The sequence below is a fragment of the Pseudonaja textilis genome, chromosome 5 (assembly GCF_049901715.1).
Source record: "Pseudonaja textilis isolate UNSWEBS1 chromosome 5, rPseTex1.2, whole genome shotgun sequence".
NCBI lineage: Eukaryota > Metazoa > Chordata > Lepidosauria > Squamata > Elapidae > Pseudonaja > Pseudonaja textilis.
The window spans coordinates 73,179,564-73,203,554 of NC_141994.1; the positions used below are offsets into that span (position 1 = coordinate 73,179,564).

A 23,991-nucleotide genomic window follows, 5' to 3' on the forward strand; every position below is an offset into this window, starting at 1 on the left:
TCCTTCCCTCAAAACGATGCTATAGGGCACTGCACACCAGAACAACTAGACACAAGGACAATTTTCCCTGAATGCTGGTAAACTCTGCTAAACAACTAACTCCCACAACACTGTAAAACTATTTACTAAGGCTGCATTACTATTACTATTAATCTTCTCATCACTCCTGATCACCCATCTCCTTCCACTTGTGACTGTATGACTGTAACTTTGTGGCTTGTATCCTTATGATTTATATTGACTGTTTGATTAGATTGCTTATTATATACCCTATGACTATCATTGAATGTTGTACCGATGATTCTTGACTCTTGATGAATTTATCTTTTCTTTTATGTGCACTGAGAGCATCTGCACCAAAGACAAATTCCTTGTGTGTCCAACCACATTTGGTTGATAAATAATTCTATTCTATTCTATTCCTATTCTATTCCTATTTTCTATTCTATTCTACTCTACTCTACTCTACTCTACTCTACTCTACTCTACTCTACTCTACTCTACTCTACTCTACTCTATTCTATTCTTATTGTGCCCTATGACTATCATTAAGTGTTGTACCTGATGATACTTGACACTTGACGAATTTCTCTTTTCTTTTATGTCCACTGAGAGCATTTGCACCAAGACAAATTCCTTGTGTGTGCAAGGAATTATGTCATACTTGGCCAATAAAGAATTCAATTCAATTCTATTCAATTCAATTCAATTTCTATTCTATTTCTATTATTTCTATTTCTATTTCTATTTCTATTTCTATTTCTATTCCATTCTATTCCATTCCATTCAACCGGCAACCACGAGAGTTGGAAACGAGTTTGAGGAGAGAAGCAACCTGCAACCTGTGACATGATAACAGCGTTTCAATACCTGAGGGGCTGCTCCCCAAGAAGTGTGTGTGTAGGGGGGAGGGGTGTCAACTAATTTTCCAAAGCACCAGAAGGCGAGGCAAGAAACAACGGATGGAAACTAATTGAGGAGAAAAGCAACCTGGGACTAAGGAAGGATTTCTCAACAGTGACAACGATCCGCCAGTGGAACGACTTGCCACCAGAAGTTCTGGATGCTCCAACACTGGAGGTTTATAGGAAGAGAATAGACAGCCATAGGGTCTTCTGCTTGAGCAGGGGGCCGGAGTAGATGACCTCCAAGGTCCCTTCCAACTCTGTTATTCAGTTTACAGCGCAAACCAACTGTACTAGTGTCAGCGTTCCAGGAAACCTCCACTCCAACAAATAACTCGGGGACCGATATCTTCCCAAAAGTTCTGTTTTAATTGGATAGTAAATTGGCACATGCTGAATCTGCTTCGTTGCAATAAGTAAACACTACAAATCCACCCCCTGCACCCCATCATCGCATCACATGCCCCAATCGCCATCCGTCCCAACTGGAGACTTTCCCCTCACCCAGATGCAGAAAGAACATGACCTTGACTTAGAAAAAGAATGCTATTATGTCTAACCACATACACTCCGAGAAATTCCACCCCCCTCTCCCATTTTTCCAGGCTCAAGAACGTGGCAGTGTGGAAGTGTTGGGTGTTGATATGGCTTCCAAAGCCGACAACTACATCAGGGGCGTCAAACACAAGGCCCACAGGCCACATCTGGCCCCCATGGCCGTCTTGGAAACATGTAAGGGGCTGGCCTGCGACGCTGCGAAGAGGAAACATGCCAGCAGTTTGGGGAGTGGCATCAAGCTGGCCACGCCCACCCAGTTGGCCACACCCAGTCGGCCATGCCTGCCTGGTGCCCCAAGGACAACCAACGACCCTGCTGCGGCCCTTAATGAAATTGAGTTTGACACCCCTGTAGTAAACTGAACTTATCGCTTTCAACTCAACTACTAGCTTAGTAGACCCAGGGAATGCTGAAGACATAGTATATCTTCCCCTCAGCAAAACCTTTGACAGAGTCTGCCAAAAAAAAATGGATTTATTTTTGACCAGCAATAATGTCCGTTGAGATTTCCCGCTTTCCGCCCATAGGACACAGACAGTCCTTGACCTACGACCACAATTGAGCTCCAAATTTTCGTTTAACCACTGCAAGGCAGTTGTTACATGAGTTTCGTCCCATTTTACAATCTTTCTGGACACAGGTGTTAAGTCAATCGCTTCAGTTGTGAAGTTAGTAACCCGGTTCTTAAGTGAATCTGACTTCCCTCATTAACTTGGTTTGTCCGACGGTGACAAAAGAGGGGAATCACATGACCACGGGACACTGCGACTGTCGTAAATATGAGTCAGTTGCCAGGTGACTGAATTTTGATCACCTGACCACGGGGAGGCCGCAACAGTTGTTAGGTGTGAAAAATGGCCACAAGCCTCTTTTTTTCAGTGCTGTTGTAACGTTGAATGGTCACTAAGCGAACTGTTGTAAGTCGAGGATTACCTGTGGAAAAAGTAATCCTTTTTCTAACAATCCCAATGAAGAATTGTCATCTTTACCGCTGGAAGTGTTTGCCGGATCAAAGTTTTTGCTAAACGATCAAACCAAAGTCCAGATCCATCAGTTCAGCTCCCAAATTGATTTCGGAAAACAACCAGGAGGAAAATGATTTTGAATCCATCCCCCCCCCCACAAAAAAACTTGTCTTACTGTTCTGACCAAGGCTTCCCGAGACCGTATTTAAGCACACGCTTAGTTAAAACAACTCGTTTTATTTCAACGCTGGGAATTATGTGCACTCCCAGCTGGTAATGAATCCCAAACAGTCCCTTGAGATAAGCACCCACCTCTCTCTCTCCTTTGAATTGCTGCCAACAACTGAAGTGCCAAATGAACTGTAAAAAACCAACCAAAGTACAAAGTCCACACAGAGCTTCAAGGTTTAATCCGAACAGAGAGAACGACTTTTGTTAGGCATGTAAGTCACCTAATGGTTGGGTTGGAAAATATATAAACCAGGATAGACATTTTAATACTGTCTCTTTAAGGGAATGCTAAAAGTGTAATTGGGTGTGGTTCCTCAAACGGCCATAAGATGGAGCCGGAAACCTGGGTTGTTTTAGTCTCAGAAGAGAGTGTGAGTGTATCTCGGTTTCCTTCTGTTGGAGAGTATTGCCGTTCCTCCTAATTGACTGTTATTCTTGTATTTGATGTAAGTCTGTTACTGAACTGTTTTTGATACTGGACTTTGATATTTGGCTTATCCCTGAACTGAACACCGACTGCTTTACCTGTGAATGACTTGGACTGCTTGTCTGGACTTTGCTTAAACGTTTATTGGAAGTAAAAACCTACATTTACTGTACAGTGTATCCGCGTGCTGTGTGTGTGTTATTCTTCACCACTCTCACTACGTCTCCCTGTATGTGCTCATTCTCCTAACGGGGAACTACCTCAACAACTTTGCTTCCTACAAAGGTTTCTCTACCTTTGCACCTCCTTTATACCTTAGGGGAGGGGCAATCACCTCCCAGCCTTACTCTTGAGTCGCTCCTTTTGTCCTAACTGTTCTTGCCTTCTGGCAGCTCTGTGCATATGTGCACTGGGAACAGGCTCCCTTCGTTCCTCTGCCTCGCTGCTGTCAGATTCTGGAGGCTCCAGAGTCAGCACCCCACTCCCAGATGGTCCTGGCACTATCTCCGCATCGGGCACAGGACCATCATCCGAGTCCTCCCCAGACTCCCGCACTGGTCCCCGTTCTTCCCCACTGTCCGATTCTGCTGCCGTCTGTACAGGCTGCCGGCGAACCACAACACTGACTCCCAAACCACACCGGTATTTATTTTATCTACGAGAGCCTCACTTACCCATGTACCGCCCGGATGATGGTTTTTTCTAAGGAATTATTCGTATATTTGCTGTCCAAGTTGAAGACGTATTCCGCCTCCCACTGGAACGTGACTTGGACTGTTTTGTCGCACGAGGTCACTTGGTGACTGGTGGAGAAATCCTCCCTCAGCCGGGTGGCCAAGACGGTGGAGCGAGCGGGAGGTAAATGGTTCGAAACCGGTTTGCCCAAATTCTCCTGGGGCTGGAAAGGAAGCAGTTTTCCAACCAATGGACCCGGCTTATCCTGATTCACCCCGTTCCTCGAGTCCGGAGAATGCGGCGTCCCCTGTGTGGAAGTCTCGGAGATGGGAGTGGCGTACGAGTGCTCTAAAGAAATCATGACACTCGAGTCCAACGGATCCCCGGTCTCGTTCGGAAGTGCTGGAGGACTTTTGACGAAGCTGGTCCTCGCCTTTTTCTTTTTGGCGGGATTGAGGGTGCTTCGGTCCTTCGTGTTCAAAGGCCAGTCCTTATCCCGGCCGGTTTCTTTGGCGGGCCAAAGGGATGATCGGGACATCTGTCCCGGCAGGAAAGCGCCTTTCCGTTTCTTGGTAGCCCTGTGATATTCGTGATCCAATGATTTGTGCAAAAATTTCCCGCGGGGGAGACGATGTTCCCGGGACAGACGGAAACGCCCGAAATCTCTTCGACTGTTCCCATCCAAGGGAGAGTTACAGGAGCTCAGGGCTAAATCAGCCAACAAGTTCAATGCATGGGAATCGCACTCTTCCCTTCCAGTGGGCATCTGGTGGGCGTCCAGGGCAGCCGCGTCCTTTTCTACGGAGGCAGCCTCGGTCCATTGCTTTTCGGAAGAAACGATGTGGAGGTTTTTCCTTGGAGCTGTGCAAGGAGAGACAAAAATATATATATATTAGGGATGGAGCAAGCGCGTTTGTCTCCAGTGGCGACTTGGTTTTAAACTGATCACGAGCGTCCAAGATAATTCTGGGTGGATTTGTTCAGCTGGATCTACTCCGTGTGGATAAATCTAGGAAGGTGGAAAAGGGTTGTGTGCAATGCCCTGAACAGCAAAAACAAGGGGCCAGGGATGGATAGAATTATTAGAATTAGAATTGTATTAGAATTAGAATTTAGTTAGAATTAGAATTGAGTTGTATTAGAATTAGAATTGTATTAGAATTAGAATTTAGTTAGAATTAGAATTGAGTTGTATTAGAATTAGAATTGTATTAGAATTAGAATTGAGTTAGAATTAGAATTGAGTTGTATTAGAATTAGAATTGTATTAGAATTAGAATTTAATTAGAATTAGAATTGAGTTGTATTAGAATTAGAATTGTATTAGAATTAGAATTTAGTTAGAATTAGAATTGAGTTGTATTAGAATTAGAATTGTATTAGAATTAGAATTTAGTTAGAATTAGAATTGAGTTGTATTAGAATTAGAATTGTATTAGAATTAGAATTTAGTTAGAATTAGAATTGAGTTGTATTAGAATTAGAATTGTATTAGAATTAGAATTTAGAATTAGAATTGAGTTGTATTAGAATTAGAATTGTATTAGAATTTAGTTAGAATTAGAATTGAGTTGTATTAGAATTAGAATTGTATTAGAATTAGAATTGAATTATAATTAGAATTGAATAAGAATTAAATTAGAATTGAATTAGAATTAGAATTGGAGTTGAATTAGGATTTTTAGAATTAGAATTACTAGAATTAGATTAGACTGAATTAGATTTAGATTTAGAACTGAATTAGAATTGGAGTTGAATTAGAATTATTAGAATTAGAGTTGGATTAACAGATTAACAGAAAGAATTAGAGTTGTATTTGAATTAGAATTAAATTAGAAAGAATTGAATTAGAATTGGAGTTAGAATTATTAGAATTATTGGAATTGGAATTAAATTAGAACTGAATTAGAATTGGAGTTGAATTAGAATTATTAGAATTAGAGTTGGATTAACAGAAAGAATTAGAGTTGCATTTGAATTAGAATTAAATTAGAAAGAATTGAATTAGAATTGGAGTTAGAATTATTAGAATTACTGGAATTGGAATTAAATTAGAACTGAATTAGAATTGGAGTTGAATTAGAATTATTAGAATTAGAGTTGGATTAACAGAAAGAATTAGAGTTGCATTTGAATTAGAATTAAATTAGAATTAGAGCTGAATTAGAATTGAAGTTAGAATTAGAATTATTAAAATTGCAATGACTGGAATTAGAATTAAATTAGAATTAGAACTGAATTAGAATTGGAGTTGAATTAGAATTTTTAGAATTAGAGTTGTATTAACAGATTAACAGAAAGAATTAGAGTTGTATTAGAATTGAATGAGAATGAGAATTAAATTAGAATTGGAGTTGAATTAGAATTATTAGAATTAGAGTTAAATTAAAATTAGAATTGAATTAGATTTAGAACTGAATTGGAGTTGAGTTAGAATTATTAGAATTAGAGTTGCATTAGAATTAGGACTGAATTAGAATCGGAACTGAATTAGAATTATTAGAATTAGAATTACAATTACAATTAGAATTCTTTATTGGCCAAGTGTGATTAAAATGGGTAAAATAAATGGACAAGTGACCCCTCTCAAAAGGTGCCAAGCTTAACTACGTCAGCAATGGACGATCCTGAATAGGATTCGCATTCGTATCCTCCACTCAGTGTGATTGTGGGGTGCCACATCGAACTAGATCACCTCGTGACCGGCTATAAACTGAGGGCATCTACCGGTCCAGTAGCTGAGGTTTTATTTTTATTTTTTTCATATAAACAATGCTGCGCTTCCATGGTTAGATGGCCCAAACCGGAGATCCCTAACCTTTCCTGCTCGTTCGTTCAGCGAATCAGGCAGTCGTAAAGTGAACAGCTTCCCACTCCCCCGCCCCCGGCTTTGACTTCGCTTGTTGGAAGCTGGCTGGGAAGGCTGCAAATGGCAACCCCAGGGCAATGGAACCGTCATAAATCTGAAATCGGACTGCCCTCTGTCAGAAATGGTGCAGGGTCTTGGGCAGGGGGTTGGACTAGATGACCTACAAGGTCCCTTCCAGCTCTGATTATCTGTTATCTGAACCCGTCGCCAAGGGCCCGCTGTGCCAAACGTGGAAACCATTTGTAAAATCCTCTTCTGTTTTTCAGGGCTAACCTGAAACGGTCACTAAACGAATGGTTGTTAAGTGAGTACCAGCTGTACCAGCTTCTCATCCCTGCCCCAGCTTTAAAAAAAAAAGAAAAGAAGATATGCAGGACGAGGAAGCAAAATTATTATTATTTTTCCCCCAGCTAGGGTTTCCGTATTTGAACTGCCGCCATCTTACTTGGTTCTTTGGCGTCCATTTTGTCCACATCCGTCACTTTCATGGCCACGTTCAGCCGGGGTTTCTTTTCCTCCGTGGCAAGGCCTGCCGAAGACCCCGTGGCTCCCTCAAGCGATGCACTCCTCGGTCCTTGAATGAATTCTGCGGACAAAACTTCGGCCCCTGGCAGAGGGCCGAAAAACCGGTGAGTAACGATGGTTTCTATGGCACTAAAGGATTAATCAGCATCCTCGTTTAGCGATGAGTAGGACAGGCAGCGTGGTCCTTAAGCGAAGCAGTTGCTAAATGAAGCCCAGTGAGTACCTTGGCTTTCTGGTGGTGGCACAGCGCAAAGGATTAAAGGCAATCCTCATTTAGCGACCACAGTTGGTCCTGGCAATGTGGCCCTTAAGTGAAGCAGTCGCTAAGTGAAACGCGGGGAGTACCAATGGCTTCAGGCGGTGGCATCCCAGGAAACAAAAAAAATTCAGCCTTCTCAAATTCAGCTGCCCAAACCATCTTTACTAAACTACTTATTTGCACAGCACAAAGGATTTATAGCTCATTTAGTGACCACATTTGTGACAGGCAACTTGATCAAATGAAGTGGTCGCTAAGTGAAACCCCATGAGTACCATGGCTTTTGGTGATGGCCCCAGAATGGGCAAGAAGCCAGGCCTGTTAGTTCCCTGTCTATTTCAAATTTAGCTGCCCAAAGCCCCCTTACTAATTTACTTATCTGCGCAGCACAAAATATCCAAAGGTACAACCCTCATTTAGCGACCATGGTTGGAACCAATTAAGTGAAGTGGTCACTAATGGAACTTGCAACTGTGCTTAGGATCTGAATTCGACTTTCCTTGCTTCAAAGATTGTACCTGACTCCAAAGTCACTTTTTTCATCACCGCCAAACGGTGAACGAAGGCAATTTATCTCTTACAAGACCCAATCTGGGTTGCAAACCTCTGAGCCAACCACTAGAGAGCAGCAAAGCATCAGTTAAAAGTCTCACTCTTTCTGGCCCTCTAGTGGTCCCACTGGGTTTCGATTTTCAGAAACCGGTTCTACCAGCATGTTTGGACTGACAAGTCTGGTTTCGTGCAACCATCAACACCACAGACTTAAAAATGCAGAGAATTCACTCGGGAGAAACTTAGCAGATAGGGCCATGACGCAAAAGAAGACCGAAGAATCGCTTTGGATAGCAAGAAGGGCAGCACGAAAATAAATAAAAATATAAAAGAGAGAGATAGATGGATGGATGGATGGATGGATGGATGGGTAGGCGGGTAACTAGAGATAGATAGATAGATAGATAGATAGATAGATAGATAGATAGATAGATAGATAGATAGATAGATAGATTTATATACTGCTTTAGTGCTTTATAGCCTTCCCTAAGCAGTTTACAGAGTCAGCCACTTGCCCCCCCACAATCGGGGTCCTCACTGTACCCACCTCGGAAGGATGGAAGGCTGAATCCACCTTGAGCCTGGTGGGATTCAAGCTGCCAAACTGCAGTAAGCTGGTAGTCAGCAGAAAATAGATAGATAGATAGATAGATAGATAGATAGATAGATAGATAGATAGATAGATAGATGGATGGATGGATGGATGGGATTGGTGGGTGGGTAGATGGGCAGATAGATGGATAGATAGAATAGATAGATAGATAGATAGATAGATAGATAGATAGATAGATAGATAGATAGATAGATAGATAGATAGATAGATGATAGAGATAGATAGATAGATAGATAGATAGATAGATAGATAGATAGATAGATAGATGATAGAGATAGATAGATAGATAGATAGATAGATAGATAGATAGATAGATAGATAGATAGATAGAGGATAGATAATATCCTATATCCATCTAGGATAGAGAGAGAGAGATGGTGGGAGATAGGATAGATAATATGATAGAGGATAGATGGATGGATGGATGGGTAGGCGGGTAACTAGAGATAGATAGATAGATAGATAGATAGATAGATAGATAGATAGATAGAGGATAGATAATATCCTATATCCATCTAGGAGAGAGAGAGAGAGATGGTAAGAGACAGATAGGATAGATAATAGATTGATGATATAGATGGATAGATGGATGGGTAGGTAGGTAGTGATAGATAGATAGATAGATAGATAGATAGATAGATAGATAGAAAGAGATATGGATAGATATGGATGGATGGATGAATAGATAAGAGATATGGATATAGATGATAGATATAGATGATAGAGATGATATAGATAGATAGATAGAGATAGAGATGGATAGATACGGATGATAGATGTAGATATAGAGATGATAGATAGATGACAGATAGATGGATGATATAGCTATAGACATAGGTATATAAATATGGATATGGATACATATAGGACTGTGAATATATATCCCACTTATTCCGCTTCTCTCTTATTTTTCATTCTTTCCTCAGAACTGCACCTCTATTTTTTTCCTTTTGCATTCAATGGATAGAGACAAACAACCACAACCCACAAACTAACACCTCTGCCTGCGTTAAACCACTATCCACACCGTTATTGTGCTAAACCGCCTTATGCCTTTCCAATAACATCCCGTCAGATGTCACACAACACTCTAAACCACAGGAAGGTTAACCGAAAACCACCCAGCCGACGGGGTTTTGCGACTCCAGAGTCTACCGTACCGTATTGAGGGTTTCTCTGCCTCAATTTCACCCCAAAATATACAGCCGATTGGGGGCATCGGGTGGAAACGGGGAGGGGCTGGTTTCATAAAAGATTGGGGGGACGGGAAAAGGAGAGCCCGAAGTTTAAACAGAATTGTTCTGAGCCAGCTCCCCAAAACTCGACAAACCCTCTGAAGTGAACTCAAAGATTCCTTCATTAGGAAGGCCGGCAGCCCGGACAAAAAGTTTCTCTCTCACCGCAGGCTAACAAGTCCGTCTGGCAGGGAGATGAATAGTTGTCTGTCACATCTATTCATCTCCGTCCCCTGCCTTTTATCCCCAGAGCTAGAGTGGGGCTTTGCTAGTAGCGGTGGCTCTTCCGTTCCAGGGACCGGCCCATAGATTTCCACTGCTCTCCTCTCCTCGGCAAAAAGTTTCTCTCACCGCAGGCTAACAAGTCCGTCCAGCATGGAGATGAATAGTTGTCTGTCACATCTATTCGTCTCCGTCCCCTGCCTTTTATCCCCAGAGCTCGGGTGGGGCTTTGCTAGCAGCAGTGGCTCTTCCGTCCCAAGGGCCGGCCTATAGATTTCCACTGCTCTCCTCTCCTCTCTGCCTTCTGAGCATCCACACGTCAGGCACTGTACCCGTCTGTTCCTCCTCTTCCACATCAGCCACCTCCACACCTGGGGGCTGTTGACTCTCCACCTGAGGGCTGACGGGCGGCTCAGGCTCCGCCTCTTCCCCCTCAGAGCTCTTAGGTTGCCCGGATACTGACCCCGACTCCCATGCCTCCTCTTCCTCCTCTGATTTGGCTGCTGGAAGAGCCGGCAGCCGACAGGCCACAACAAGAATATCGAATTTGTAAAGAATTATAAAGGCAGGATATGAATGAATTACAGGTAGTCCTTGCCTTACGACCACAAGTGAGCCCCAAATTCCCATCGCTAAGAAGCAAGAGAATGAAGCGAGTTTTCACCCATTTTACGACCTTCCTTGCCGCAGTTGTGAAGCAAATCCCTGCGGTTGTTAACGTTAAGTCACACGGTGGTCAAGACAACCTGGCTCCCCCCCACATGGACTTGGCTTATCCGAAGGTCGCAAAAGCAGATCACATGACCCCGGGACACTGCAACCGCCGTAAGTACATGCCAGTTGCTAAGCGCCTGAATTTTGATCATGTGACCATGAGGAATGCTGCAGCGGTCGTTAAGTGTGAAAAACCAGACCTCAGTCCCTTTTTTTTCAGCATCGTTGTCATTTTGGACACTATGTGACCGGTCGTAAGTCGAGGATTATCTGTAAAATGATAGCTTCACAATCAGCTGAAATTATGGAGTGATGCGGTGGCCTAGAGGTGGCACTCTCGCCTCACAATCAGGAGGCTGCGAGTTCAATTCTAGGTAGAGGCAGATATTTCTCTTTCTGAGCACGATGAGAATATATCTGCTAAACAAAACTCTGCACTGGTGACAGGAAAGGCATCCGGCCAGTAAACACTTCACTAGCTCCATTCAATTGCCCAGACTCCACCCAGCAAGAGATTTGGGGTTGTTAGATGATGATAAGCAGTGTGGTGCCCTAGAGGTGGCACTCTCACCTCACAATCAGGAGGCTGCAAGTTCAATTCTAGATATTTCTCTGAGCCCATTCTATTGTGTGTAACTCTGACCGTGTAGCAGAGGTTCTGACCAGTTCTGGGGAACCAGCAGCGGAAATTTGGAGTCGTTCAGAGAACCGGGCAAACCCTACCTCTGACTGGGGCCCGCCAACCCCATCTCTTTTCTGCCTTGCATTGAGTCCCAGCTGATCGGTTGGGTCTCCTTTGGTTGCCCTGCACAGGAGAACGGAGCTGGAAAGCAGGTTAGCGGGGTGGGGAGGGAAGGGGCATTTTGCAGAATCCTTCCCCTGCCACGCCCAAGCCATGCCCACCAAGTCATGCCACGCCCACCAAGCCACACCCACAGAACCAGTAGTAAAAAAAATTTTTTTGAATCCCACCACTTTCCACACTGAGAATAGGTCTTCTGAACAAAAACTCCCCATCGGTGTCAGGAAAGGCATCCGGCCATTAAATATCCGCAAGGGATTATGGAGTCGTTAAAAGACCGTGACGATAACCAGCCAAAATTGTGGCTTTCCTGCGATAAAAAATTATTTGAAGCGACACTCACCCCGCTTCCTTCTCAGTGGATTCTGGATATTTTTTAATTTGAGGGTAGCCTTTTTAGGATCGGGTGGGGATCCGGGATCATTAGCCAAGGGGTTATTGAGGGTCATGGCTTCCTTGGGCAATTTCTTCTTCTTCTTCTTCTTTTTCTTCTTCTTCTTCCTTTTCTCCTTCCCCTTCGTCTTCTTCTTGCTACTCTCCAGGAGGCAGTACATCTTCAACGGCGACCATTTCTTCTTCGAAGTGGCCCCGAGGATCCGGCTGGATTTCCTTTTTGTCCACTGCAAGGATCGCTCTCCGGCTGGGCTGCTTTTCGACGCGGCGGCGGCTCGGCTCGGCCCGTGTCCGTCAAAGGGAGCCTCCTTGCCCTTTCCGACAGCTTGGCCGGGTCCCTCCGATGGCGACGGGTCCGAATTTAAACCCACGCCCCCGTCAGACACCCGAGGGCAGCCCATCAAACAGGCCACGGCGGAGGAGACCTCCAGCGCGTAACTTTCGGGGTCCGAGAGATAAAAGGCCAAGTTGGAAAAGGAGGGCGGGGAGCGCGTCTCGTCCACGGGGTCCCCCTTAGGGATCTCAGGGGGAGGTTTGGGAGCCGAGGGTGGGCCGGACGCGCTATCGCAGTTGGGCGCTGAACTCTGATTGAGAGTTGCTAATTCCTCCATGTGCCGTTTGACCAAAGCGCTGGAAGGGGATTGCTTGGGATTCGGATTTTTCGCGGCTCTGGCCAATGCCTGGTGCAGGAGGGGAAGGATCAGGGGGAGCTGCTGGGGGGCCTCGCTGCTCCCCTCATCGTGTTTCCAATCTGTGGCTAATGGGGGAAAAAAGAGGAAAGAAAAGCTTGTTTGCAACTGGCTTCAGTCATGCCCCCAAATAATAAACAAAATAAGCACTTACGGGTTTTTGTAAGCCATGCAGAGTTGTTTTATTGGTGAAATAGGTGGCCTGTGAATTGACTGGGCCAGTCATCAGGAGACGGTGAGTTCTAGCTCCCACCTAAGCTGGCTGGGTGACTTTGAGCCAATCGCCAGGAGACTGAGAGTTCTAGTCCTGCCTTAGACATGAAAGCAATCTGGGTGACTTTGAGACAATCACCAGGAGACTGGGAGTTCTAGTCCTGCCTTAGTGATGACAACAATCTGGGTGACTTTGAGACAATCACCAGGAGACTGGGAGTTCTAGTCCTGTCTTAGGCATGAAAACCAGCTGGGTGACTTTGAGCCAATCACCAGGAGACTGGGAGTTCCAGTCCTGCTTTAGTGATGAAAACAATCTGGGTGACTTTGAGCCAATCACCAGGAGACTGGGAGTTCCAGTCCTGCTTTAGTGATGAAAACAATCTGGGTGACTTTGAGCCAATCACCAGGAGACTGGGAGTTCCAGTCCTGCTTTAGTGATGAAAACAATCTGGGTGACTTTGAGCCAATCACCAGGAGACTGGGAGTTCCAGTCCTGCTTTAGTGATGAAAACAATCTGGGTGACTTTGAGACAATCACCAGGAGACTGGGAGTTCTAGTCCTGCCTTAGACATGAAAGCAATCTGGGTGACTTTGAGCTAATCACCAGGACACTGAGAGTTCTAGTCCTGCTTTAGGCATGAAAGCCAGCTGGGTGACTTTGAGCTAATCACCAGGAGGCTGGGAGTTCTAGTACTGCCTTAGACATGAAAGTTGGCTGGGTGACCCTGAGCCAATCAAAAGGAGACTGAAAGTTCTAGTCCTGCCGTAGGCATGAAAGTAATCTGGGTGACTTTGAGCTAATCCCCAGGAGGCTGGGAGTTCTAGTCCTGGGGTGCCTTTGGTCCAATCACTCTCCCTCTCTCAGCTCAACCCACCTCACAGGGTTGTTGTTGCTGCCAGGAGAACAGGAGGAAAAAGGGATTATTAGGCATGTTCACCATCTTGACTTATTTATAAAAATAACAGAAGTCAAATAAAATTCCGGTAGATAAAATAAATAAGCAAATATAAGAAAAAGAAGAACGGAAGACAAAAATGATGACGGGGGAATGAAGTGATTCCCGGCATTTGCAGAAACAAATATTTACCTGTTAAATGTTTGAGCTCCGGGGATGGAAATAAAAATAAAGCTAGAAGGGACCCCAAGTCGTTCGCTTCGGCGTCTGAAAAAAAAAAAAAGAGAAAACACGCCACCATGTTTTTCGTTCTGCACCTGAATCTTCCAGGGAGGACTCACCTGGATTTGACGGTGCCGCAGGTCCCAGTTTCCCTTCTTACCTTTCTCGCTCGCCAAGACGGACGAGGTGAGGAAGAGGAGGATTCCGCGGTCATTTAAATATTTGACAAGGGCCTGTAAACAGAGAGAGAAAGTGATTTTTTTTAAAAAAAATAAAAAAAATAGCCCCTTTCGCTTAATTCAGATTTAATTCAGTCTGGCTTCATTCAGGCCCATCAATCTCAGAATTCCACTTCATCTTCTTCACAATCTTTCTTCATGTGGAATATTGAGCTATAACGTGGCCGGTTTGGGGTTTTATTCAAAAATCTGTTGTTGGTTTTTGGGCAATGGGGGGGTTGGAAGAGAGAGACCATCCTGACTTATACAAGGAACTGATGAAAATAATGGCCTAGCGTCGTGTGCGAATGCTGCCAACATGCATATTTAGAATAGTTGTTTTTTTCTGAGCTGTGGTTTGTCTACCATAATATATTGAGTGTGACAGTATGTTATAATTGTTTATAACAGGGGTCTTCAAAACTTGACAGCTTTAAGACTGGTGGACTTCAACTCCCAGAATTCTTCCTCCACTCATGTTAGCTTGGGAATTCTGGGAATTGAAGTCCACAAGTCTTAAACTTGCCAAGTTGGAGGACCCTTGGTGCAGAACGACCTGCTAAGCCAGTGTTTCTCCACCTTTAGCAACTTCAAGATGGGTGGGCTTCAACTCCCAGAATTCCCCAGCCAGCATGCTTTATGATGGGTAGACTTTAATTCCCAGAATTCCCTGGCCAGCATGCTTTAAGATGGATGGACTTCAACTCCCAGAATTCCCCAGCCAGCAGGCTTTAAGATGGATGGACTCCAACTCCAAGAATTCCCCAGCCAGCAGGCTTTAAGATGGATGGACTCCCAGAATTCCTAGGCCAGCATGCTTTAAGATGGGTGGACTTCAATTCCCAGAATTCCCCAGCCAGCAGGCTTTAACATGGGTGGACTCCAACTCCCAGAATTCCCCGGCCAGGATAGTTTAAGATTCCCATGCTAGGGAATTCTGAGAGTTGAAGTCCAGCTGCCAACAAGGCTGAGAAATCATCAGGAGGGGAAAGACTTCCTAATTTTTTTAAATTCTTATTTTGCTGGGCATTTTTGGCGAATGACACATCCTGCAAAAGCAGACGGTGAATTCTGAAGATTCTTACGAGCTTACCAGGTTTTTCTCTTTCATGCTCCCAATGAGCTGATCTTTCAGTTCACTCTCATCTAATATTTCCACTTGATATAAACGAAACAACAACTGCTGACAACAGACTGCAGGGAAAACCAAGCACACTATAAAAAGGAAAGGAAAGGAAAGAAAAAAGAAAGACACCACTGAAAAGAAGCCAATGTTAAGAGTCCAATAAATCTATGATTAAGACACTCCTTTCGAGCATTGATGATGTTCCCTAGCTGGGTCATGAAACGTCTGCAAGAATACAACCAAGGATGCCACAGTATTATTAAGCAATGTCCATCCATTCCCTCCCTCTACCCTCCATCCATGTATCCATTCATTTATCCATTCCTCTCTATCATCTACCTATCTACCTATACCTACCAATCCACCTATCTATCTACCTATCCACCCATCCATCCATCCATCCATCTACTATCTATCTACCATCTATCCATACATTCCTGTCTGTCTGTCTGTCATCTACCTATCTACCAATCTATCTAGGGTGTCTGTCTGTCTACTGTATCAATCAATCAATCATCCATCCATCCATCCATGTATTCATCCATTCCTCTCTGCCTGTGTATCATGTATCTATCTATCTACCAATCTATCTATAGTATCTGTCTGTCTACTGTATCAATCATCTATCTATCTATCTATCTATCTATCTATCTATCTATCTATCTATCTATCTATCTATCTATCTATCCATCCATTCCTCTCTGTCTATCATCTATCTATCTACCAATCTATCTACAGTGTCTGTCTGGCTACTATATCAATCATCCATCTATCTATCTATCTATCTATCTATCTATCTATCTATCTATCCATCCATCCATCCATCCATCCATCCATCCATCCATCCATCTATCCATTCCTCTCTGTCTATCATCTATCTATCTACCAATCTATCTACAGTGTCTGTCTGGCTACTATATCAATCATTCATCCATCCATCCATCTATTCATCCATTCCGCTCTGTCTATCATCTATCTACCAGTCTATCTACAGTGTCTGTCTGTCTACTATATCTATCAATCATCCATCCATCTATCTACCAATCAATCTATCTATCTATCTATCTATCTATTCATCCATTCTTCTCTGTCTATCATCTATCTATCTACCAGTCTATCTACAGTGTCTGTCTGGCTACTATATCAATCATCCATCTATCTACCAATCTATCTACCAATCTATCTACCAATCTATCTACCAATCTATCTATAGTATCTGTCTGTCTACTGTATCAATCATCTATCTATCTATCTATCTATCTATCTATCTATCTATCTATCTATCTATCCATCCATTCCTCTCTGTCTATCATCTATCTATCTACCAATCTATCTACAGTGTCTGTCTGGCTACTATATCAATCATCCATCTATCTATCTATCTATCTATCTATCTATCTATCTATCTATCTATCTATCCATCCATCCATCCATCCATCCATCCATCCATCCATCCATCTATCCATTCCTCTCTGTCTATCATCTATCTATCTACCAATCTATCTACAGTGTCTGTCTGGCTACTATATCAATCATTCATCCATCCATCCATCTATTCATCCATTCCGCTCTGTCTATCATCTATCTACCAGTCTATCTACAGTGTCTGTCTGTCTACTATATCTATCAATCATCCATCCATCTATCTACCAATCAATCTATCTATCTATCTATCTATCTATTCATCCATTCTTCTCTGTCTATCATCTATCTATCTACCAGTCTATCTACAGTGTCTGTCTGGCTACTATATCAATCATCCATCTATCTACCAATCTATCTACCAATCTATCTACCAATCTATCTACCTATCTATCTATCTATCTATCTATCTATCTATCTATCTATCTATCTATCTATCTATCTATCTATCTATCTCAATCATCCATCCATCCATCCATCCATCCATCCATCTATAGTGTCTGTCTGTCTGTGTATTCATCCTTGTTCATCTGCCTGTATCTTTGCCCATCCATCCATCCAACTTACACACAGCCCACCTCACTGTGGGAGCGACTATGGTTTCATATTTGGTTCCCTCCTGCGCTGTTTCCACAAAATCATCCCGTTGATGGGCCGATGGAGCCACAGAGTCATGAGCCCATTTAAATTACTTCCCCCCTCCCCTCCCACCCACACCCCAAAAAATCCCATTGGGGTTGGAAAGAAAAGAACCAAAGTTAACCATCCTGACCCAGATAACCTCAACGAATGACGCAATTGAAAAGCAAACCTTCATCACTGGAATAACTGTTTATTTTAAATGCAGCTTCCGGCAGTTTTTTCCGCAATTCTGATATCTGCACGATATACTTGAATTCTAGCTTGGCTGGCCTACGAAAGGAGAAAAGGGAAAAAGAGGAAACTCAATTTTTTCCAAAGCTGTCTCTTGGCCACCCCAAAGAGATAGAGAAACACCAGAACTGGAGTCTAGAACAATTCCGTATTTGTGGGTGCTGAGCTTGGTTGCTTCCTTACCGACGTTTCATGATCCAACTAGGTAACATCATCAGTATTAGGAGAAAGTGGGGTTTGTTCTGTTTATATATAAGTTGGCTTGCAGACCCCACTCCCTTCTAACACTAATGATGGTACTTAGTTAGTGAAACGTCTACAAGAAAACAACCCAGCTCAGGAAGCACCCAGGATCTCACAGATCAACCCTGAGCTGCAAAGGCTTTTCTTCTATCTGTTCTTCACTTCTCAACTTTCGGGATTCTTGATGGAAAGTTCCAAACATAAAATATTTACCGGTTCATAAAAACCACCGCTTTAACGCCGAGGGGAGGAGGAAATGGATCTATTTCCCTTCTCTATTCGGCACAAATTTGAAGCTATCTAGAGTAGAATGGATTGGAATGGGAATAGGAATAGAACACAACAGAATAGAGGAACAAGAATAGGCATAGAATAGAATAAAATATAGGAATAAGAACAGAATAGAATAGGAATAAAATTGAATATAGGAATAAGAATAGAATAAAATAAAATAAAATATAGGAATAGGAATTAGAATAGAATAGGAATAGAACAGAACAGAACAGAATAGAATAAAATATAGGAATAAGAATACAATAAAATAAAATACAGGAATAACAATAGAATATAGGAATAAGAATAGAATAGAATAGAATAGAGTAATAAGAATAAAGTAGAATACAGAAATAAGAATAGAATAGAATAGAATAGAATAGAATAGAATAGAATAGAATAGAATAGAATAGAATAGAATAGAGGAATAAGAATAAAATAGAATAGAATAGAGGAATAAGAATAAAATAGAATAGAATATAGGAATAAGAATAGAATAGAATATAATATAGGAATAAGAATAGAATAGAAGAAAATATAGGAATAAGAATAGAATAGAATATAGAATAGAATATAGTAATAAGAATAGAATAGAATAGAATAGAATAGAATAGAATAGAATTGAGAATAGCATAGAGAATAGAATAGAATAGAATAGAATAGAATAGAATATAGGAATAAGAATAGAATATAGGAATAAGAATAGATTAGAATATAGGAATAAGAATAGAATAGAATAGAATAGAATAGAATAGAATAGAATAGAGGAATTGGAAGGGAATGGAGAAGAGAAGAGGAGCTGGAAGGGGCCTGGGAGGTCTTCTAGTCCAGCCCACTGCTCAAGCCAGAGAACCTCTTACCATTTCAGACAAGTGACCGGCCAGGCTCCTCTTAGAACCCCCCAGTGATGGAGCACCCACGATGTCTGGAGCCAAGCTGGACTTTTTAAAAAGGACCTTGAACGTCCTTTTCCCACCAACTCACCCCCCACCCCCCGCCGTTAATTCCAGTGGGAGAGAGAAATAAATACTTACAACTGAGCCGGGATCGAAGCCCGAAAGGGGGATCGAAGGACGATGTCACACACTCGCCGATTCTGAACGAAAAGCTGTCCTTCCCAGGCACGATACAGCACTGAGAAGTTCAAAGAGAGGCAGGCAGCCCAGTTATTCCTATTTATCGATCTGTATCACAGGTGGTCCTCAACTTACGACCCCAATCGAGCCCCCCCCCCAAGCTTCTGTCGCTAAGTCAGACGTTTGTCCAGTGAGTTTTGCCCCATTTTACGCCCGGTTGTTAAGCGAACCAACGGCGGTCTTTAAATTAGTAACCCAGTTGTTCGGCTAATCAGGCTTTGCCCCCTGGCTTTGCTGGCCAGGTCGCAAAAGGAGACGCCATGACTGTCATAAACACGAGTCAGTCGCCGAGCGTCTCAATTGATGGGTCGCAAAACGGGGCAAAACTCGCTTCACAACGGTCTCACTTAGCGGCAGAAACGCGGGGCTTGATTGCGGTCGTAATTCGAGGACTCCCCCTACATTTTCCCAGAAACCCGTGGGAGGGGAGAAGGGAGGAGGGCCATAGCTCCGCTGTTATTCCCATCCCACCCCTTCCTGGATCCAGCGTCCAATCAACTGGCTGCAAAGCCCGAGGGGCAGAGAACAGAGAGGAGAATAGAGTTGGGGCTTCTTGAGATCTTCTAGCCCAACCCCCCGTGCTCAAGCGCAGGCAACCTTATATTACTTCAAGCAGCAATAGGCAGTGTTGGAAATGAAGCCAAAAGTGTGTGTGTGTGTGTGTGTGTGTGTGAGAGAGAGAGAGAGAGAGAGAGAAAGAGAACACAAGGGAGAAAAGGAAAGACAAAACAAACATTAAAAAAAATATATATTATTTTTGTTTTTACCTTTCATCTCATGGTCAGCTCTGCAGAGGTGAAAAAGAAAGAAGAAAAAACAAACAAAAAGTTGCTTTCAAACCCGGGGAAAACGGTGAATTAAAGAAAGAAAAAAAGAAAAAAAGAAAAAAGAAAAAGGCTTTTTGACCAAGGAGAAAAAAATGACTTACAAGCTTTTGGAACCGAGAGGCAACATTCTCTAAGGTCTCCACCCAGCTCGGCGAATTTTATGGAGAGGGCTGGTCCGAGGATCATGAAGCGATCCTACTACCTACTGCCTCGAAAAGTTTCTAGGGGTCAAGGAGGAAAATGTTTTAAAAAAAGAAAAAAAGTGAAATAAATTAACTTTTTTTTAAAAAAAAAAGGTAAATAAATTAATCAGTTAAATAAAATATTATTTAGCGGTCCAGCAACATTATTCGGTCAGAATGTATTTATTGATGAATTAAGATTTATATCCCGTCTTTATTACAAGTAATTCAAGGTGAACATATCTAATATTTTTTTCCTCTTATTTTCTCCACAACAACGACCCTGTGAGGTGGGCTGGGCAGAGAGACGGTCTGAAGTCAGCCAGCAAATTTTCATTCCTAGGGCGGGACTAGAACTCATCATCTCCTGGTGATTGGCCCAAAGTCACCCAACTGACTTTCATTCCTAAGGTGGGACTAGAACTCCCTGTCTCCTGGTCATTGGCCCAAAGTCACCCAAATGGCTCCCATGCCTAAGGCGGGACTAGAACTCCCTGTCTTCTGGTGATTGGCCCAAAGTCACCCAATTGGCTCTCATGCCTACAGCGAGACTAGAACTCCCAGTCTCCTGGTGATTGGCCCAAAGTCACCCAAATGGCTTCCATGCCTAAGGCGGGACTAGAACTCACTGTCTCCTGATGATTGGACCAAAGTCACCCAATTGGCTTCCATGCCTAAGGCGGGACTAGAACTCCCTGTCTCCTGGTGATTGGCCCAAAGTCACCCAATTGGCTTCCATGCCTAAGGCGGGACTAGAACTCCCTGTCTCCTGGTGATTGGCCCAAAGTCACCCAATTGGCTCTCATGCCTACAGCGAGACTAGAACTCCCAGTCTCCTGGTGATTGGCCCAAAGTCACCCAAATGGCTTCCATGCCTAAGGCGGGACTAGAACTCACTGTCTCCTGATGATTGGACCAAAGTCACCCAATTGGCTTCCATGCCTAAGGCGGGACTAGAACTCCCTGTCTCCTGGTGATTGGCCCAAAGTCACCCAATTGGCTTCCATGCCTAAGGCGGGACTAGAACTCCCTGTCTCCTGGTGATTGGCCCAAAGTCACCCAAATGGCTTCCATGCCTAAGGCAGAATTAGAACTGCCACCTGGGTGACTTTGGGCCAATCACCAGGAGACGGTGAGTTCTAATCCCGCCTTAGAGCCAAAAGCCAACTGGGTGACTTTGGGCCGATCCCTCCCTCTCCCAGCTCAACCTACCTCACAGGGTTGGTGTGGTGAAAAGAAGAGAACCGAGTGTTGGATAGACTGTATATCCGTTGCCTTGAGTTATTGGTTAAAGAAATAATAAAGGCAGAATATTAATTATTTAATCAATGCATGAAATAAATAAAAAGGGTTTTGGGTGCCTGGGCGTTCTTTGGGTCACGCCTTACCTCGGTTCCTCAGCTCAACCGGTGGGAAACGGTGGCTCTCCTCACGTGCTCCCTAGGTGTCGGCACCTGCTTTCTATTGCACCGAGAAGGGAGGCCTGTCCTGCATTGGAGTCCAAGAGGAGACACAATATTGGTTCACTGACTTGGAGCAAACATTGAAGCTAACCATGGTTAGACCAACCATGGTTAGACCAACCATGGTTAAGTCCACATCCTCCTTTTGCACGAAGATGCTCTTTGCTGCGTGCTAAGAACGTGGAGGCGTCTAACCGTGGGACTTTAAGACTTGTGGACTTCAACCTGTGTAGTCCATGTACCATGTTTCCCCGAAAATAAGACCCTGTCTTATAATTTATTTATTTTTGCCACCAAAAAAAGGCACCAGGTCTTATTTTCGGGGGATGTCCTCCACTGACTAACCTCACTTGTGCATGTCGCCCCCCCAGCCTCCTTTTCGCTGTCCGAGGCCTTCAGGAACTTCCTTCTTCTGCAGCCGGCAAGGCTTTCCTGAAGGCCCCTGCAACCTTCAGGATCGATCCAGAGCTTTGTTCTCAGCTCCAGAGGCCTTCAGGAGCGCCTTGCCGGCTGCAGAAGAAATGGGCCGGCAAAGCAGGTGTCGGAGTGTGCGAGGCCTGGTTACACCTGTCCAAAGGGAAGTGGGCAGCGACTCTGGAGTGGGTGGGGTCTTAATTAGGGCTTATTTTGGGGGGTAGGGCTTATATTGGGCACATGTGTAAAAATCAAGCTAGGACTTACTTTCAGGGTAGGCAGTATTATCGGGGAAACAGGGTACTTTGCTAAATTCATCTTCAAGACAACAACGAATTCTGATTTAACAAAGAACGGTTAGCATATTGTACTGTTTCCTTTTCTTAATATTCTTAAAAACTTCAGCGGATCAGATCAAAACTATATGACCCCTGCTAGCTTTTCTATTTCCAACACTGCCTTCAAACTCAAACAAGAAAGTGATCATTTTTCCCATTCACTTCCACCCAGCTTCTCAGATACACTGCTTCTGCCAATGGAGGCTCATTTCCACCCTCAGAGCTAATAACCATCCTTGGCTCCTTAAATCTGTCCAACTGTCAGTTCCCCCCCCACCCCCCAAAAGAATAAAATAAATAAACGCTCCCATTTATAAAATCCCAAGTCCTTTCGAAATATTCTAATTCTAAACAATTGCATTTGTCCAAAATAGATCCTTCGCAGGAGAAAATTATAACAGATACCAGAAGATTTGGGAGTTGCCGACAGCTCATCCTTGGCTTCAGTTAAAAAAAAAAAGAGAGAAAAACTTTTGCATTTATCGGGTTTGTTTTATTTATAACTGGAACACTGTTCCGTCTTTTCTGACCTTGGAATGAGAAAGCGAAACTGATTCAAACAGAATAACGTCCTCGTCTTTTAAGCAGGAGGCAAAAGTGAAACTATCGCAGCCGGAAACAAAAGCATCGGTTTAAAGCTGTATTTCTCCAAACCAGCGAAGTTAAGATGTGTGGATTTCAACTCCCAGAATTCCCCAGCCAGAAAGGTGGTTGCTTTTAAAAGCAACCACTTTGCTTCTTAAACTTTTAAGGCCTCCAAAAGAGGCTTGGTTACTTTTAGTCTGCCATTAACGAACACATCTGGGGATTATGTTTCCCAGGTAATTGATAAATAGGTGTTTTGCAAAACCTGGCTATTTTAAGACTTCTGGGTTTCTAGAATCCCCAGGACTGAATGCTGGCTAGAGGATTCTGGGAGTTAAAAGTCCACCCATCTTAAATCATGCTGGCTGGGGGGGGGGATTCTGGGAGTTGAAGTCCATTCACTTTAAAGCATGATGACTGGGGAATTCTGGGAGTTGAAGTCCACCTGCTTTAAATTTGCCAAGGTTGAGAATTGCTACATTAGAGCGGGGGTCTCCCAAGAGGCCAACTTGAAAGGTTGTGGACTGCAACTCCCAGAATCCCCTAGCCAGCTGGCTTTAATATGGATGGACTACAACTCTCAGAATTCTCCAGCCAGCTAGATTTAAAATAGATGGTCTTTGACTCCCTGAATTCCCCACTTCACCTATCTTAAAGCATGATGGCTGAGGAATTCTGGGAGTTGAAGTCCACCCATCTTAAAAAGCATGCTGGCTGGGGGGGGATTCTGGGAGTTGAAGTCCATTCACTTTAAAGCATGCTGAATGGGGAATTATGGGAGTTGAAGTCCATTCACTTTAAAGCATGCTGAATGGGGAATTCTGGGAGTTGAAGTCCACCTGCCTTAAATTTGCCAAGGTTGAGAATTGCTACATTAAAGCTGGGGTCTCTCAGGAGGCCAACTTTAAAGGTTGTAGACTGC

At 43.5% G+C, this 23,991-nt stretch overlaps 1 protein-coding gene across 1 annotated transcript in view; it reads right to left on the reverse strand.

The window, feature by feature from the left end:
• TASOR2 (transcription activation suppressor family member 2) overlaps window positions 1-23,991 on the reverse strand; it is a 47,036-nt gene that overhangs the window by 18,126 nt on the left and 4,919 nt on the right. Inside the window, exons 2-12 of the mRNA XM_087935357.1 lie at window positions 21,658-21,757; window positions 20,189-20,308; window positions 20,028-20,047; window positions 19,159-19,258; window positions 17,547-17,647; window positions 15,281-15,402; window positions 14,130-14,202; window positions 13,940-14,014; window positions 11,896-12,702; window positions 7,076-7,237; window positions 3,761-4,622 (exon numbers count right to left, since the gene is read on the reverse strand). Of these exons, the coding sequence (XP_087791483.1) occupies window positions 3,761-4,622; window positions 7,076-7,237; window positions 11,896-12,702; window positions 13,940-14,014; window positions 14,130-14,202; window positions 15,281-15,402; window positions 17,547-17,647; window positions 19,159-19,258; window positions 20,028-20,047; window positions 20,189-20,214 (2,348 nt within the window). The 5' untranslated portion in view covers window positions 20,215-20,308; window positions 21,658-21,757. The remainder of the gene's footprint in view (window positions 1-3,760; window positions 4,623-7,075; window positions 7,238-11,895; window positions 12,703-13,939; window positions 14,015-14,129; window positions 14,203-15,280; window positions 15,403-17,546; window positions 17,648-19,158; window positions 19,259-20,027; window positions 20,048-20,188; window positions 20,309-21,657; window positions 21,758-23,991) is intronic.